Here is a 19,780-nt window from a genome sequence, read left to right as displayed (position 1 = left end):
CATTATTCAGCATAAAAAACTGGAAAGGTTTCCTATGAAATGAGCAAAGGGAATCGAATCCAAATGCTGCAGCCATGAAACCTAAAACTTCCATGCATATATAGCAACTTGAAGGAAATAATAGAGACTGAAGGTTCCGACAAACGGAACCCAATAAACTTGTCACTTGTCTGTTAGAGACAAAAACATTGACACAATCTATCTGGAAACCTAAAAAAGGTGACCCTTGTGTGAGAAATCAAGGAGCTTTTGATAAAAAGACCCTCTAACCATGTCTTGAAGAAACAACAAAGTTGAATCGTATGAGATTCCACAGAATGAAAAAGACTGAGCCAGTACCACGATACCGTCCAAAAAAGGAACACTGAGAACCTTGAAAAGATTCTTAGAGCTGTCGCTAGACCAGAAGGAAAAGCAACACATTGGTAATGCTTGTCAAAAAAAGAGAATCTCAGAAAATAAAAATAATCTGAATGAAAACAGAAAATGAAGATATGCATTTATTGTATCTATTGTAAACAAATAATGCCATCACTGACCAAAAAGGCAGAATAGACCATATAAACACCATTCTAAAAGATGGTATGTTTATATGACAATTTCAAAAAGATTTTCTATCTTTGGAACAATGAATAGTCTTGAATAAAACCCCGAAACCCAGTTCCTAAAATGAAACTGGAAAAAATACCCCAGAAAACTCCAGGTCTGAGACACACTTCAGGAAAGTGATAGTCTTACTGGAATAGCTGGAATATGATAGAGAAAAAAGACTTCTCACAGACGGTTTTACTCTGAAACTTATTCTGTACCCAAAGTTTAAGAAGTTTGGACCGAATAGAACCAAACAAATTTCAAAAAAAGTCTTAACCTGCCCCTTACCAGCCAAGCTGGAATAACAATCGCACCTACATGCAAATTTAGGGAGCTGACTTTAAACTTTTAAAAGGCTTCATTGAATGAAGAACAAAAATCTTCCAATTATAAACATGTTACTTGGGGAAGAATTCAGGATTCCGTTCCTTAGTAAGAACAGAAAACTAATATAAGCTTAAAGTTTTAGTCTTAGAACTCAATCTTGAAGCCCAGAGTAACAGATAAATAATTGAATCCAATTATGAACCAAATAATTGAATATCTTTGAAAAAAAGAAATATGGATTTTAGAAATCAAATTAGCATTCCAAGATTGAAATCACAAAGTTCTTCTAGCTAAAATAGCTAAAGACATAGATTAAACCTCATTTGCGAAATATTTAATAAAATGACAACACAAATTAAATTATTAGCATGTTAATCAAGTTAAAGGATCAGACAACACACTGGACTTGCATAATTAACAAATGCAAGATAACAAGACAATGCAATAGCACTTAGTCTGAACTTGAAAAAAGTAGAAGATTTTGTCCTTTTAACAATGCTAAAACAAATCATAATCCGATACTTGATCTTAAAGTATCCAACCAGAAAGATGCAGCAATTGCAACATCAGCCAAATAAATTACAGGTCTAAGAAAAGTACTTGAAAATAATTTTCCTTAAATAAGATACAACCATCTGAAGGAAAAAAATAAATACTATTTGCTATAAGAATAATAGTATATTTAGCAGGAATCTTTCGTCAAAACTGAAAACTAACTGCCGGCAAAGAATACAATTTAAAAACCTTAAAGAAGGACTAAAAGAAAATTCTCAGCCTATTCCATTCCCTAGTATCAGGAACTGGAAAAAACCCTCTGAAGAAACCACAGAAGATAAACAAGCAGAATTTAAATGTTAGCTAGTCTTTAAAATCAAAAGAACTAGATATTTCAATATCCAAAATAATCAACACCTTTTGAACAAGGAACAAATGTACTCTATTAAAGAATAAAAAAGTAGATTTGTTAGTGTCAATATCTGATGAAGAAAAATTCTGAATGAGAAAAAAAGCACCATAAGAGAAGGATAATTCATTATGTTGTTGGTCATTTGAAACTTCATCAACTAAAAGAAGTTTGAAAAAGACCTAAACATTTTATTAGAAGGCGGGATGTCAGACAAAGCCTTTAACATAGAATCAGAAAAATATTCTTATAAATTTCTAAGTATATCTTGTACATAAGATGTAAAAAGAATAGCAATATATGAAGCATAAATACTAATAGATTCTGCATGTAAAAGTTTATCATGATAACTTATTACAAACCATAGCTAAAGATAAACATTCATAACATTAAAATAAATTAACTTAGCTTTGGTAGGACTGATATCAGTCAACAGGAATCCCTCAGAATCTCTTGAAACAGGAACAGTGTTTTGAATATCTTGCAATATGTAATAGAAAAAAACAACATATAAAGCAAAATTATCAAATTCCTTAAATGACAGTTTCAGGAATGGGAAAAAATGCAAAATAAACAAGCATCTAGCAACCAGAAGCAACAAAAAAGTGAGACTTAAATAATGTGAGAAAAAAGTGGAACAGGTATGACGCCCATATTTCTGGCGCCAAGTATGACGCCCACATTATTGACGCTAAGTACAACGCCCATATTTTTTGGTGCCAAGTATGACGCCACATCCTCTGACGTCGAAACCGACGGCCACATTTTTTGGCGCAAAAAAACGTCTGAATACACATGTGTATAAAAAATGACGTAATTACAAACAACTTCCGGCGTCAACTACGACGCCGGAAATGACAAAATTTTGCACCAAAAAAGTTAGCGCCAAGAATGACGCAATAAAATGAAGCATTTTCCGCCCCCGCGAGCCTAACAGCCCGCAGGGAAAAATAGTCAATTGAAAATTTTCAAGGTAAGAAAAAAATATTTATTCATATGCATTATCCCAAATAATGAAACTGACAGTCTGAAAGAAGGAATACTGATTATCCTGAATCATGGAAAATATAAGTTTAAACACATATATTTAGAACTTTACATATAAAGTGCCCAACCATAGCTTAGAGTGTCATAAATAAAATAAGACATACTTACCCTAAGACACTCATCTACATATAGTAGATAGCCAAACCAGTACTGAAACGAGAATCAGTAGAGGTAATGGTATATAAGAGTATATCGTCGATCTGAAAAGGGAGGTAGGAGAAGAAATCTCTACGACCAATAACAGAGAACCTATGAAATAGATCCCCTAGAGGAAGACCATTGTATTCAAATAGGCAATACTCTCTTCACATCCCTCTGACATTCACTGCACTCTGAGAGGAAAACCGGGCTCCAGCCTGCTGCGAAGCGCATATCAACGTAGAATCTAGCACAAACTTACTTCACCACCTCCATGGGAGGCAAAGTTTGTAAAACTGAATTGTGGGTGTGGTGAGGGGTGTATTTATAGGCATTTTAAGGTTTGGGAAACTTTGCCCCTCCTGGTAGGAATGTATATCCCATACGTCACTAGCTCATGGACTCTTGCTAATTACATGAAAGAAATATAGACTGAACATACCTCAAATGCAGCTTAGCATGCAAACCGTTCCCCCAACTGAAGTTTTCCTGTACTCTTCAGCCCTTGTGAGAACAGCAGTGGATCTTAGTTACAAAGTGCTAAGATCATATTCCTCCATGCAGAAATCTTCATCCCTTTTCTGCCAGAGAGTAAATAGTAACATTTAAAATAACAAACTTTTGCTTGAGAAATAAAAAACTAACATTTTTGTCACCACACTCGCTCTGCCCTTCCTAGTTTCTTAGAGTAGGCAAAGAGAATGACTGGGGGGTGGAGCTAAGGGGGGAGCTATATAGACAGCTCTGCTGTGGGTGCTCTCTTTGCCACTTCCTGTTGGGAAGGAGAATATCTCACAAGTAAGGATGAATCCGTGGACTCGATACATCTTACAAGAGAAATAATTACACCTAATCTAATCCCCTTAATAAAATAAAAAAGCCCCCCAAAATAAAAAAATTACAAATATACTAAATTACAAATAGCCCTTAAAAGGGCCTTTTGCGGGGCATTGCCCCAAAGTAATCAGCTCTTTTACCTGTAAAAAAAAATACAATACCCCCCCAACATTACAACCCACCACCCACACACCCCTACTCTAAAACCCACCCAATCCCCCCTTAAAAAAACTAACACTACCCCCCTGAAGATCTCCCTACCTTGAGCCGTCTTCATCCAGCCGGGCACAAGTGGTCCTCCATATGGCAGAAGTCTTCATCTGATCGGGGCAGAAGAGGTCCTCCAGATAGTATAGGGAATTTTATTATTTTGGGGGGCATTTTTATTTTATTAGGGGGATTAGATTAGGTTAATTAGTTTTAAAAAATTGTAATTCTTTTTTTATTTTCTGTAATTTAGTGTTGGTTTGTTTTTGTACTTTAGTTTATTTAATTTAATTGTAGTTAATTGTAGGTAATTTATGTAATTAATTTAATGATAGTGTAGTGTTAGGTGTAATTGTAACTTAGGTTAGGATTTATTTTACTGGTAAATTTGTACTTATTTTAACTAGGAAGTTATTAAATAGTTAATAACTATTTAATAACTATTCTACCTAGTTCAAATAAATACAAAGTTGCCTGTAAAATACATATAAATCCTAAACTAGCTACAATGTAACTATTAGTTATATTGTAGATATTTTAGGGTTTATTTTATCGGTAAGTATTTAGTTTTAAATAGGATTAATTTATTTAATTGTAGTAAATTTATTTAGATTTATTTAAATTATATTTAAGTTAGGGGGGTGTTAGGGTTAGACTTGGGGGTTAATAAATTTATTATAGTGGCGGTGACGTTGGTGGCGGCAGATTAGGGGTTAATAAATTTAATATAGTTGCGCCGACGTTGGGGGGGGGCAGATTAGTAGTTAATAAATAAAATGTAGGGTTCGGCGATGTTGGGGGCATCAGATTAGGGGTTCATAAGTATAATGTAGTTGGCGACGGTGTCCGGAGCGGCAGATTAGGGGTTAATAATATAATGTAGGTGGCGACAATGTCGGGGGCGGCAGATTAGGGGTTAATAAGTGTAAGATTAGGGGTGTTTAGACTCGGGGTTCATGTTAGGGTGTTAGGTGCAGACATAACTTTTATTTCCCCATAGGAAACAATGGGGCTGCGTTAGGAGCTGAATGCTGCTTTTTTGCAGGTGTTAGGTTTTTTTTCAGCCAGCTCAGCCCCATTGTTTCCTATGGGGAAATCGTGCACGAGCACGTTTAGCCAGCTCACCGCTACCGTAAGCAGCGCTGGTATTACAGTGAGATGTGGAGCAAAAATTTTCTCAATGCTCACTTTTCTGAGGCTAAAGCCGGCTTGAAGAAAACCTGTAATACCAGCGTTGTCTTAAGTGAGCGGTAGGAAAAAAAAGCCCCGCACACCATTACCGACAAAAACTTGTAATCTAGACGAAGGTGATTATTGAGGTAAAAATGTAATTTTAACAGTAGGAGTGTTGAGAAAGATTTTTGTAGAATATTTATAGCATATATATTTTTAGTCTTGTGTTTCAAAACTGTTTTCTTCTTGTATAAATGCTTTTATTTACAAAATGTTTTCGCAAAAGTATTGCTCTTCAGTTTTTAAGTAAACACTAATTTTTAAAAAATATTTTACACATTTCTGCTTTATATGTGTGCAGATTATCTATTTTTTTGCTTTTTTTATTTTCCTGCAGAGAAAGAACAAAGTTTGCACAAGCACAAATGGCTTTTCAGCTTGAAAAAGAGGCTTTTAACAAACAATACCAAATACAGCAACAGGTTTGTATGAATGACATAGTATTGTAGATCCATAGTATTGTAGAAACCTACATTTCAATAAGAAAATAAAAACGCTGCATGAATTCCCCCTGCACTGCACTAGGGGGTTTGCCGTGTCTCACAGCATGAGAATGAGGCTCCCATTGGAGCCGATGGAAGCGCGCTCTCATGATCTAGGCCTACATTTTTATGTTATATTTTGAAAATATATGTTTCTTCACTCACACTAAAAGCTAACTTACCTCCCACAGACAAATTCAACATGATAAAACCTACACCCCAGACACTGTAAAAAGACCTTTCTTTTACCTGTTTAGTTTTGAAAATCATTTTTGAATGACTTATTTATGGATGATAAATGGAACACACTCTGGTTTGTGATCTTAGACTTAGAAGGGGACACTTGGGGATTCCATATTGACCATAATAGATCTCTGAAGCAAGGTTCCATACAGGGGCTATCATTAATTATTACTATTTTGCCACTAGTGTGTATTTTATAGATAAATATAAAGGGTCATGCCTTATGTTGGCTGTGGCACAAGTGATTTAACACATTCTTCCAGGTGCATGTCTTACATTACACTGAAATTTCAGTAAAGATTTGCTGACGTATAAGCTTAGGTATGCAAAAGTGAAGTTTATTTCACTTCGGTTTTATTTTTTTATGCCCTGCAATCATAAAGGAGAATATACTTTTACTGTATGCAGCACCCAACTTCCTATTCTTCTATAATCCAAGTTACTTTAGTGGAAGATATCTCAAACAGGAGATTCAGTTATCTCAGAAGAATAGGGCGAACCCTTAGAATATGTCATTAAATGTATGAAGCACCCATAAGGAGCAGAGGAGCCCAACACTCCCTATCTATGGTTCATATCCTGTTTTTATTCCTATTCAGAAAATAACCATACATTTTCCTATGTTGACATTGTATTCATTGTCTAATGGATTTAGTTAAATTAGATGGTTTTCCTAAGAATACTCACTAATACAACAAACTATGGGCCAAAATACAAGTGGAGCAGTATGTAAAGCTCTCACTTGAGCACTAACTCCGCTAGAAGTAAGTTTTTTGCATGCGTTGGATGGCGCATGTATTATAAGATGAAAGTAAACAGTTTTCACTTGCTCGCTAAATTGATGCGTGTAAAAAGCCAAACTATGAATATCATATGCGCACAATAACGAATTGCCCTGTAGAAGTCAATGTTGCAAAAAAGTGGGAAAAAACCCTACTCACACGCAAACACAATTGCATATTTTCAAGTGTGCTAACCCAACATGAAAATATGAAAATTTCACATTCCAATGTTCTTCACATAGCAGAATATTTTCTATTTATTCATAAATACATATTTCTACACATATCTGATGTTTTTTCGAAAAATATGTATCGATACCTATATCTATAGATGATTATATCATCATGAAATATAATATAAGAAAGTGAAAAATTTGTTTTATTTGGGTTAAAATGGGGCCTATTCACGTGGGATTTTAATTGTTTGGTTTTATTGCCGTGAAAGAGATTTGTCTGTTGGGCTTAAGCTGGAATTTGTTTTTAATTGAGATGTCTGGTGAAATAAATGCATCCATTTCTAGTAAAGTAGTAGCAAGTCTCCCTTCCTTCCCTGCTAATCTTTTAAATGCAAACCTTATGAGAGTTCCAGAGTTCTGTTTGTTAAACCTAGTCAGTTACAATTTCCACATACTTGTCATCATGTCTGAGTTTTTGAGAAGCTTGACTGGCCCCTTCTTCATAATAAAACAATTTTGTTAGTACTGTACAGTGGAAATAAATAGTCTACACACCCTTGCAGGTTTTTAAAATGTAAAGAAAGTAATAGCAACAATGTAAATGTCAGACTTTTTCTATCTGTAATGTGATTTTCAAACAAACCAAAATCCAGAGATAAAAACAAATAGTTAATTATTAGCAACATTTTAAGTAAAAATACACACCCAGCCTGACTGCCTCATAACCGGGGCTCTAGCTGTGTTCACAGTTAACCAAACACTTTCTAAATCATAGGTAAATAGCCTACACCTGCCAACAATGAAAGTGATTCTGATTAAGAACAAATTAAACTCAGCTGTTGATGTAGGATTTGCTAGAATGATTGGGGTTGAGTCCTACTGAGAAAGCCATGGTCCACAAAGAGAAAAGTACCAATCATTAGAGGGATATAATATAAAATATCCAATGCACTGGATGTACTATGGAACACTGTCAAATACATCATCAATAAGAGAAAATTTGGCACCACAGACACATTGACAACCCTCCTAAGTTGATGAGAGGACGAGAAGAAAATTTATCAGGGAGGCTATCATGAGGCCAACAGCAGCACTGAATGAACTACAGGAATTTCAGGAAAGTATCGGTTACTCCTGGCATGTGACCACCATCTCTTGTATTCTGAACATGTCTGGACTATGGGGTAGAGTGCAAGAAACCCTTTCTTACAAAAAGGAACATCCAATCCTGACTAAATTAAGCCAAAAGATTCATTCAGTCACCCCAAACCATGTTGGAAATGAGATAAAGGTTGAACTTTTTTACCTAAATTGTCAAAGATATGTTTGGCACAAAGATAAAAAAGCTCATCATCCAATTTTTAAGCATGGTGGTAGTAGCATCATGCTTGGTGCTGCTTCTCTTCAGCTATGTCAGGGTTTTTTGTCAAGATAGATGGGGTAAAAAATGGATCTAAATATCAAGATATTTTTGTACAAAACCTGCTGGCCTCTCTCAGAGAGCTGAAGATAAAGAAAAAAGTCACATTTCAGCATGACACTGACCCAAAACACACATGCATGTCTTGGAATAGCCAAGTCAGAGCCCCAACCTCAATCCCATTAAAAAACTGTGTGTCATGAATACATCATGTTTGAGATGCTAAGGGACTAATTTTCCTTACACACAGAGAGCAGCACACTCACAGGAATGAACAACTGGCTCAATACTATTGGTAGCAATTTACCACCTGGATGCAGCTTCTTTTAGCCCAGTAATGCTTTTCACAGAGAAGAACTTTCCTGTAGTACATCAGTCTGATGCCGCCTATTACGGTCAGTCCAGCGCTGAAATACCAGGCAATTCCTCTCTGAACAAGGAACACAGCAACCCCAGACAATTGTTTCGGCCTTCATTGGGCCTCGTCAGTGAGGTGTAGCCATATTCCTCTAAGCACACTGAGCAAGGAGTCCACGTCTGGTTTCCCCTTTTTCCCATAGGGAGACTAAATACACACAGAGAAAGCACACTCACAGGAATGAACAACTGGCTCAATACTATTGTTAGCCTGTTCTATGGCGATTTACCACCTGGGTGCAGCTTATTTTAGCCCAGTAATGCTTTTCACAGAGAAGAACTTTTCTGTAGTACATCAGTCTGATCCCGCCTATTACGGTCAGCCCAGCGCCAAATTACCACGCAATTCCTCTCTGAACAAGGAACACAGCAACCCCAGATGATCGTTTTGGCTTTCATTGGGCCTCGTCAATAAGGTGTAGCCATATTCCTCTAAGCACTCTGAGCAAGGAGTCCACGTCTGGTTTCCCCTTTTTCCCATAGGGAGACTAAATACACACAGCGAGAAGCACACTCAAAACTGGCTCAATACTATTGTTAGCATGTTCTATGGCAATTTACCACCTGGGTGCAGCTTCTTTTTTTTCCTTAGCCTGTATGCGAGAAAACATTTGTTTTCTTAAGAAGAACTGTGTTGCTGTGTTTATGTGTCCGTGTGATTCCCCTTTGATATGCCAGAACCTTCATAAATAGATACACAGAAGAGAAATTTAGTGTCTAAATGATCATTTTATTACCCTAACCTTACCCCAACAGAGAATGATGGAACACAGAGATTCTATCCAGGAACTACACTGGGGTCATTGATAGGACAGCCAAACTTGCAAATTAGTACTTTTATAAGTAATAATGCCTCAGAAACATAAATAATGCAATATATATGGTGTTTGGTATCAAAATTCTCGCCACACCATCACTAAGGGATTGCCTTCCTGTGTATATGGAATAGATGTACCTAACATAAATTTTAAGGTGTTCCATAATTTCAGGCAAAGACTCAGGAATTGTATTACCTGTCGTAAAAGAGAGGGAAGTGAATATTTCTGTCAAAAGAGAGGGGTTTTCTTGCCCTCTGGAAAGAGGGTGGGTCATATCATGGAAACATGTATAAGGATTTTATGTTTAACAATTCAAGGGTTCATTCTTCATGGGAGGCTGTATACTATAGAGTTAGTGACCAGTTTCCTGCCATCTCCCTGGCACAGATACCTAAGCTAGGAAAGTATAAAGTTTTCTGTTATTTCTCCTTTTTATTTTAAAACTATTTGCTTGTGTACAATTGTTAACATCTTTTTATTGATAATGCATTGATATGCATAATGCATAATAAAAATTCATTTATTAAGCTTTGGCCTTTGTCTAATATCTAAACCACATTACTGAAAGAGACTGGTAGTATTAGTACTGTGATTTTAGGTTATTTTTTTGCTAAATTGTATTCTTAGGCATCTATTTATCAAGCCGTCAACCGCAAATACGCTGGAATTCCGCAGCGTATTTGTGGCGAGCCTGATTCCCCTTAGTTATCAAACCCTACAAACCGGTAAAAGTATAATTTAGTGACGTAACATACGATCCGCCGGACTCAGTCCGACACAGATCGATGCTTACGTCACTACAGATGTTCTGAATGCAAGTTCGGCACAATCTGACTACTTTTGCTAGTTATCAAATAACTACCAGGTACACTCAGCACTATTCCGGCCCAGCGTACCTGGTTTTCAATCCGCCGCCCTGGAGGTGGAGGTTGCCATAAGAATCAATGGGAGTCTGAAAGCAGCTAAAGCTTATGTTCGCTGCTGCCCGATATCCCATTGATTCCTATGGGAACATTTACACCTAACACCCTAACATGTACCCCGAGTCTAAACACCCCTAATCTGCCCCCCATACACCGCCGCCACCTACATTATACTTAGTAACCCCTAATCTGCCGCCCCTACACCGCTGCCACCTACAATATACTTATTAACCCCTAAGCTGCCGCCCCTACACCGCTGCCACCTACAATATACTTATTAACCCCTAAGCTGGCGCCCCTACACCGCCGCCACATAAATAAAAGTTATTAACCCCTATCCCGCCGCTCCCGGACCCCGCCGCAACTAAATAAACTTATTAACCCCTAAGCCGCAGCTCCCGGAGCCCTCTGCCCTCTACATTATACTTATTAACCCCTAATCTGCCGCACCTACACCGCTGCCACCTACATTATACTTATTAACCCCTAATCTGCCCACCTACACCGCCGCCACCTACATTATATTTATTAACCCCTAACCGGCCCCCCCTACACCGCTGCCACCTACATTATATTTATTAACCCATAATCTGCCCCCCCTACACCGCTGCCACCTACATTATATTTATTAACCCCTAATCTGCCCCCCCTACACCGCCGCCACCTACATTATATTTATTAAACCCTAATCTACCCCCCACACTGCCGCCACCTACCTACATTTATTAACCCCTAATCTGCCGGCCCCAACATCGCCACCACTATATTAAATTTATTAACCCCTAAACCTAAGTCTAACCCTAACACCCCCTAACTTAAATATTATGTAAATAAATCTAAATAAATATTACTATCATTAAATAAATTATTCCTATTTAAAACTAAAAACTTACCTGTAAAATAAACCCTAACGGCTAGATTTAGAGTTTTGTCGGTAACGACCCGCATAGCGAACGCTGGCTTTTTTCTGGCCGCACCTTTAAAATAACTCTGGTATTGAGAGTCCACAGAATGGCTGCGTTAGGCTCCAAAAAAGGAGCGTAGAGCATATTTAACGCAACTTCAACTCTCGATACCAGAGTTGCTTACGGACGCGGCCAGCCTCAAAAACGTGCTCGTGCACGATTCCCCCATAGAAAACAATGGGGCTGTTTGAGCTGAAAAAAGAAACCTAACACCTGCAAAAAAGCCGCGTTCAGCTCCTAACGCAGCCCCATTGTTTGCTATGGGGAAAAACTTCCTACGTCTGCACCTAACACTCTAACATGTACCCCGAGTCTAAACACCCCTAACCTTACACTTATTAACCCCTATTCTGCCGCCCCCGCTATCGCTGACCCCTGCATATTATTATTAACCCCTAATCTGCCGCTCCGTAAACCGCCGCTACTTACATTATCCCTATGTACCCCTAATTTGCTGTCCCTAACACCGCCGACCCCTATATTATATTTATTAACCCCTAATCTGCCGCCCACAACGTCGCCTCCACCTGCCTACACTTATTAACCCCTAATCTGCCGACCGGACAGCACCACTATTATAATAAAGTTATTAACCCCTAATCCGCCTCACTAACCCTATAATAAATAGTATTAACCCCTAATCTGCCCTCCCTAACATCGCCGACACCTAACTTCAAATATTAACCCCTAATCTGCCGACTGGAGCTCACCGCTATTCTAATAAATGTATTAACCCCTAAAGCTAAGTCTAACCCTAACACTAACACCCCCCTAACTTAAATATAATTTAAATCTAACGAAATTAATTAACTCTTATTAAATAAATTATTCCTATTTAAAGCTAAATACTTACCTGTAAAATAAATCCTAATATAGCTACAATATAAATTATAATTATATTATAGCTATTTTAGGATTAATATTTATTTTACAGGTAACTTTGTATTTATTTTAACCAGGTACAATAGCTATTAAATAGTTAAGAACTATTTAATAGCTAAAATAGTTAAAATAATTACAAAATTACCTGTAAAATAAATCCTAACCTAAGTTACAATTAAACCTAACACTACACTATCAATAAATTAATTAAATACAATACCTACAAATAACTACAATGAAATAAACTAACTAAAGTACAAAAAATAAAAAAGAACTAAGTTACAAAAAATAAAAAAATACTTACAAACATAAGAAAAATATTACAACAATTTTAAACTAATTACACCTACTCTAAGCCCCCTAATAAAATAACAAAGCCCCCCAAAATAAAAAATGCCCTACCCTATTCTAAATTACAAAAGTTCAAAGCTCTTTTACCTTACCAGCCCTGAACAGGGCCCTTTGCGGGGCATGCCCCAAGAAATTCAGCTCTTTTTCCTGTAAAAAAACACATACAATACACCCCCCAACATTACAACCCACCACCCACATACCCCTAATCTAACCCAAACCCCCCTTAAATAAACCTAACACTAAGCCCCTGAAGATCTTCCTACCTTGTCTTCACCTCACCGGGTATCACACCGATCCGTCCTGGCTCCGAAATCTTCATCTAAGCCCAAGCGGGGGCTAGACATCCATCATCCGATGGCTGAAGAAGTCCAGAAGAGGCTCCAAAGTCTTCATCCTATCCGGGAAGAAGAGTAGATACGGACCAGCAACCATCTTCTTCCAAGCGGCATCTTCTATCTTCATCCGATGAGGACCGGCTCCATCTTGATTCAATCAGCCAATCAGATTGAGCTCGCATTCTATTGGCTGTTCCGATCAGCCAATAGAATGCAAGCGCAATCTGATTGGCTGATCGAATCAGCCAATCGGATTGAACGTGATTCTGATTGTCTGATTCCATCAGCCAATCAGAATTTTCCTACCTTAATTCCGATTGGCTAATAGAATCCTATCAGCCAATCGGAATTTGAGGGACGCCATCTTGGATGACGTCCCTTAAAGGAACCATCATTCGTCGGGAAGTCGTCGTCGGAAGAAGATGGGTCCGCGGTGGAGGTCTTCAAGATGGAGCCGGTCCTCATAGGATGAAGATAGAAGATGCCGCTTGGAAGAAGATGGTTGCCGGTCCGGATCTACTCTTCTTCCCGGATAGGATGAAGACTTTGGAGCCTCTTCTGGACTTCTTCAGCCGTCGGATGATGGATGTCTAGCCCCCGCTTGGGCTTAGATGAAGATTTCGGAGCCTGGAACAAACGGTCATAACTGGCATGGTGAAGACAAGGTAGGAAGATCTTCAGGGGCTTAGTGTTAGGTTTATTTAAGGGGGGTTTGGGTTAGATTAGGGGTATGTGGGTGGTGGGTTGTAATGTTTGGGGGGGGTATTGTATGTTTTTTTTTACAGGCAAAAGAGCTGAATTCTTTGGGGCATGCCTCGCAAAGGGCCCTGTTCAGGGCTGGTAAGGTAAAAGAGCTTTGAACTTTAGTAATTTAGAATAGGGTAGGGCATTTTTTTATTTTGGGGGTCTTTGTTATTTTATTAGGGGGCTTAGAGTAGGTGTAATTAGCTTAAAATTGTTGTAATATTTTTCTGATGTTTGTAAATATTTTTTTATTTTTTGTAACTTAGTTCTTTTTTATTTTTTGTACTTTAGTTAGTTTATTTCATTGTATTTATTTGTAGATATTGTATTTAATTAATTTATTGATAGTGTAGTGTTAGGTTTAATTGTAGGTAATTGTAGGTATTTTATTTAATTAATTTATTGATAGTGTAGTGTTAGGTTTAATTGTAACTTAGGTTAGGATTTATTTTACAGGTAATTTTGTAATTATTTTAACTATTTTAGCTATTAAATAGTTACTTGTAAAATAAATATTAATCCTAAAATAGCTATAATATAATTATAATTTATATTGTAGCTATATTAGGATTTATTTTACAGGTAAGTATTTAGCTTTAAATAGGAATAATTTATTTAATAAGAGTTAATTTATTTCGTTAGATTTAAATTATATTTAACTTTGGGGGGTGTTAGTGTTAGGGTTAGACTTAGCTTTAGGGGTTAATCCATTTATTAGAATAGCGGCGAGATTCGGTCGGCAGATTAGGGGTTAATAATTGAAGTTAGGTGTCAGTGATGTTAGGGAGGGCAGATTAGGGGTTAATACTATTTATTATAGGGTTATTGAGGCGGGAGTGAGGCGGATTAGGGGTTAATAACTTTATTATAGTAGCGGTGAGATCCGCTCGGCAGATTAGGGGTTAATAAGTGTAGGCAGGTGGAGGCGACGTTGAGGGGGGCAGGTTAGGGGTTAATAAATATAATATAGGGGTCGGCGGTGTTAGGGGCAGTAGATTAGGGGTACATAGCTATAATGTAGCTGGCGGCGGCTTGCGGACGGCAGATTAGGGGTTAATAAGTGTAGGTAGCTGGCAGCGACGTTGAGGGGGCAGGTTAGGGGTTAATAAATATAATATAGGGGTCGGCGGTGTTAGGGGCAGCAGATTAGGGGTACATAAGGATAACGTAGGTGGCGGTCGGCAGATTAGGGGTTAAAAAAATGTAATCGAGTGGCGGCGATGTGGGGGGACCTCGGTTTAGGGGTACATAGGTAGTTTATGGGTGTTAGTGTACTTTAGAGCACAGTAGTTAAGAGCTTTATGAACCGGCGTTAGCCCAGAAAGCTCTTAACTACTGACTTTTTTCTGCGGCTGGAGTTTTGTCGTTAGATTTCTAACGCTCACTTCAGACACGACTCTAAATACCGGAGTTAGGAAGATCCCATTGAAAAGATAGGATACGCAATTGACGTAAGGGGATCTGCGGTATGGAAAAGTCACGGCTGAAAAGTGAGCGTTAGACCCTTTCCTGACTGACTCCAAATACCTGCGGTAGCCCAAAACCAGCGTTAGGAGCCTCTAACGCTGGTTTTCACGGCTACCGCCAAACTCCAAATCTAGGCCTAAGATAGCTACAATATAACTAATAGTTACATTGTAGCTATCTTAGGGTTTATTTTTATTTTACAGGCAACTTTGTATTTATTTTAACTAGGTAGAATAGTTATTAAATAGTTATTAACTATTTAATAACTTCCTAGTTAAAATAAATACACCTAACCTAAGTTATAATTACACCTAACACTACACTATAATTAAATAAATTCCTTAAACTAAATACAATTAAATACAATTAAATAAAATTATCTAAAGTAGAAAAAACAAACAAACACTAAATTACAGAAAATAATAAACAAAGTACAATATTTTTAAACTAATTACACCTAATCTAATCCCCCTAACAAAATTAAAAAGCCCCCCAAAATAAAAAAGCCCTACCCTACAATAAATTACAAATAGCCCTTAAAAGGGCCTTTTGCAGGGCATTTCCCCAAAGTAATCAGCTCTTTTACCTGTAAAAAAAATTACAACCCCCAACATTAACACCCACCACCCACACAACCAACCCTACTCTAAAACCCACCCAATCTCCCCTTAAAAAACCTAACACTAACCCCTTGAAGATCACCCTACCTTGAGAAGTCTTCACCCAACCGGGCAGAAGTCCTCCACAAAGCTGGCAGAAGTGGTCCTCCACGAAGCTGGCAGAAGTGGTCCTCCAGACGAGCAGAAGTGGTCCTCCAGATGGGCAGAAGTCTTCATCCAGACGGCATCTTCTATCTTCATCCATCCGGCGCGGAGCGGCTCCATCATCAAGACATCCGACGCCGAGCATCCTCTTCATCCGGGGTCTTCTTCAACAATGACGGTTCCTTTAAGTGACATTATCGAAGATGGCGTTCCTTCAATTCCAATTGGCTGATAGAATTCTATCAGCCAATCGGAATTAAGGTAGGAAAAATCCTATTGGCTGATGCAATCAGCCAATAGGATTGAAGTTCAATCCTATTGGCTGATCTAATCAGCCAATAGAATGCGAGCTCAATCCTATTGGCTGATTGGATCAGCCAATAGGATTGAACTTCAATCCTATTGGCTGATTGCATCAGCCAATAGGATTTTTCCTACCTTAATTCCGATTGGCTGATAGAATTCTATCAGCCAATCGCAATTGAAGGGACACCATCTTGGATGACGTCACTTAAAGGAACTGTCATTGTTGAAGAAGACTCCGGATAAAAAGGATGCTCCGCGTCAGATGTCTTGAAGATGGAGCCGCTCTGCGCCGGATGGATGAAGATAGAAGATGCCGTCTGGATGAAGACTTCTGCCCGTCTGGAGGACCACTTATGCCCGTCTGGAGGACCACTTCTGCCGGCTTCGTTGAGGACTTCGACCCAGTTGGGTGAAGACTTCTCAAGGTAGGGTGATCTTCAAGGGGTTAGTGTTAGGTTTTTTTAAGGGGTGATTGGGTGAGTTTTAGAGTAGGGTTGGTTGTGTGGGTTTTGGGTTTTAATGTTGTGGGGGTTGTAATTTTTTTTTACAGGTAAAAGAGCTGATTACTTTGGCGCAATGCCCCGCAAAAGGCCCTTTTAAGGGCAATTTGTAATTTATTGTAGGGTAGGGCTTTTTTATTTTGCTAGGGGGATTAGATTAGGTGTAATTAGTTTAAAAATCTTGTACTTTGTTTATTATTTTCAGTAATTTAGTGTTTGTTTGTTTTTTGTACTTTAGATAATTTTATTTAATTATATTTAATTGTATTTAGTTTAGGGAATTTATTTAATTATAGCGTAGTGTTAGGTGTAATTGTAACTTAGATTATGTATTATTTTACAGGTATACTGGTATTTATTTTAACTAGGAAGTTATTAAATAGTTAATAACTATTTAATAACTATTCTACCTAGTTAAAATAAATACAAAGTTGCCTGTAAAATAAAAATAAACCCTAAGCTAGCTACAATGTAACTATTAGCTATATTGTAGCTATCTTAGGGTTTATTTTAAAGGTAAGTTTTTAGTTATAAATAGGAATAACATAATTTATGTAAGAACTTACCTGATAAATTCATTTCTTTCATATTAGCAAGAGTCCATGAGCTAGTGACGTATGGGATATACATTCCTACCAGGAGGGGCAAAGTTTCCCAAACCTTAAAATGCCTATAAATACACCCCTCACCACACCCACAATTCAGTTTAACGAATAGCCAAGAAGTGGGGTGATAAGAAAAAAGTGCGAAAGCATATAAAATAAGGAATTGGAATAATTGTGCTTTATACAAAAAAATCAAAACCACCACAAAAAAGGGCGGGCCTCATGGACTCTTGCTAATATGAAAGAAATGAATTTATCAGGTAAGTTCTTACATAAATTATGTTTTCTTTCATGTAATTAGCAAGAGTCCATGAGCTAGTGACGTATGGGATAATGATTACCCAAGATGTGGATCTTTCCACGCAAGAGTCACTAGAGAGGGAGGGATAAAATAAAGACAGCCAATTCCTGCTGAAAATAATCCACACCCAAAATAAAATTTTAATGAAAAAACATAAGCAGAAGATTCAAACTGAAACCACTGCCTGAAGTACGTTTCTACCAAAAACTGCTTCAGAAGAAGAAAACACATCAAAATGGTAGAATTTAGTAAAAGTATGCAAAGAGGACCAAGTTGCTGTTTTGCAAATCTGATCAACTGAAGCTTCATTCCTAAACGCCCAGGAAGTAGAAACTGACCTAGTAGAATGAGCTGTAATCCTTTGAGGCGGAGTGTTACCCGACTCAACATAGACATGATGAAATAAAGATTTCAACCAAGATGCCAAAGAAATGGCAGAAGCTTTCTGGTCTTTTCTAGAACCGGAAAAGTTGACAAATAGACTAGAAGTCTTTCGGAAAGACTTAGTAGCTTCAACATAATATTACAAAGCTCTAACAGCATCCAAAGAATGCAATGATTTCTCCTTAGAATTCATAGGATTAGGACATAATGAAGGAACCACAATTTCTCTACTAATGTTGTTAGAATTCACAACCTTAGGTAAAAAATTCAAAAGAAGTTCGCAGCACCGCCTTATCCTGATGCAAAATCAGAAAAGGAGACTCACAAAAAAGAGTAGATAATTCAGAGACTCTTCTGGCAGAAGAGATGGCCAAAAGAAACAAAACTTTCCAAGAAAATAATATAACGACCAAAGAATGCATGGGTTCAAAAGGAGGAGCTTGAAGAGCCCCCAGAACCAAATTCAAACTCCAAGGAGGAGAAATTGACTTAATGACAGGTTTTAGACGAACCAAAGGTTGTACAAAACAATGAATATCAGGAAGAATAGCAATCCTTCTGTGAAAAAGAACAGAAAGAGCAGAGATTTGTCTTTCAAGGAACTTGCGGACAAACCTTTATCTAAACCATCCTGAAGAAATATAAGTCTTCCAGACTCTATAATATATATCTCTAGATACAGATTTACGAGCCTGTCACATAGTATCAATCACAGAGTCAGAGAAACCTCTTTGACCAAGAATCAAGCGTTCAAACTCCATACCTTAAAATTAAGGTTTTGAGATCCTGATGGAAAAAAGAACCTTGAGACAGAAAGACTGGTCTTAACGGAAGAGTCCACAGCTGGCAAGAGGCCATCCGGACAAGATCCGCATACCAAAACCTGTGAGGCCATGCTGGAGCTACCAGCAGGACAAACGAGCATTCCTTTAGAATATTGGAGAATACCCTTGGAAGAAGAACTAGAGGCGGAAAGATATACGCAGGATGACACTTGTAAGGAAGAGATAATGCATCCACTGCCTCCGCCCGAGGATCCCGGGATCCGGACAGATACCAGGGAAGTTTCTTGTTTAGATGAGAAGCCATCAGATCTATTTCTGGGAGTTCCCACATTTGAACAATCTGAGGAAATACCTCTGGGTGAAGACCATTCGCCCAGGTGCAACGTTTGGCGACTAAGATAATCCGCTTTCCAATTGTCCATACCTGGGATATGAACCGCAGAGATTAGACAGGAGCTGGATTCCGCCCAAACCAAAATTCGAGATACTTCTTTCATAGCCAGAGGACTGTGAGTCCCTCCTTGATGATTGATGTATGCCACAGTTGTGACATTGTCTATCTGAAAACAAATGAACAACTCTCTCTTCAGAAGAGGCCAAGACTGAAGAGCTCTGAAAATTGCACGGAGTTCCAAAATATTGATCGGAAATCTCACCTCCTGAGATTCCCAAACCCCTTGAGCCGTCAGATACCCCCACACAGCTCCCCAACCTGTAAGACTTGCATCTGTTGAGATTATAGTCCAGGTCAGAAGAACAAAGAAGCCCCCTGAACTAAACGATGGTGATCTGTCCACCATGTCAGAGAGTGTCGTATAATCGGTTTAAAGATATTAAATTGAG

At 38.0% G+C, this 19,780-nt stretch overlaps 1 protein-coding gene across 1 annotated transcript in view; it reads left to right on the top strand.

Moving 5' to 3' along the window:
- Nucleotides 1-19,780, top strand: part of LOC128649248 (trichohyalin-like) — a 229,744-nt gene that overhangs the window by 99,737 nt on the left and 110,227 nt on the right. The window contains exon 2 of the mRNA XM_053702401.1: nucleotides 5,622-5,706. Coding sequence (XP_053558376.1) covers nucleotides 5,622-5,706 — 85 coding nt within the window. The remainder of the gene's footprint in view (nucleotides 1-5,621; nucleotides 5,707-19,780) is intronic.

This window comes from Bombina bombina, chromosome 2 (assembly GCF_027579735.1).
Source record: "Bombina bombina isolate aBomBom1 chromosome 2, aBomBom1.pri, whole genome shotgun sequence".
Taxonomy (NCBI): Eukaryota; Metazoa; Chordata; class Amphibia; order Anura; family Bombinatoridae; genus Bombina; species Bombina bombina.
Note: the sequence above shows the minus strand (reverse complement) of the source record. Positions and strands in the feature narration are given on the sequence as shown.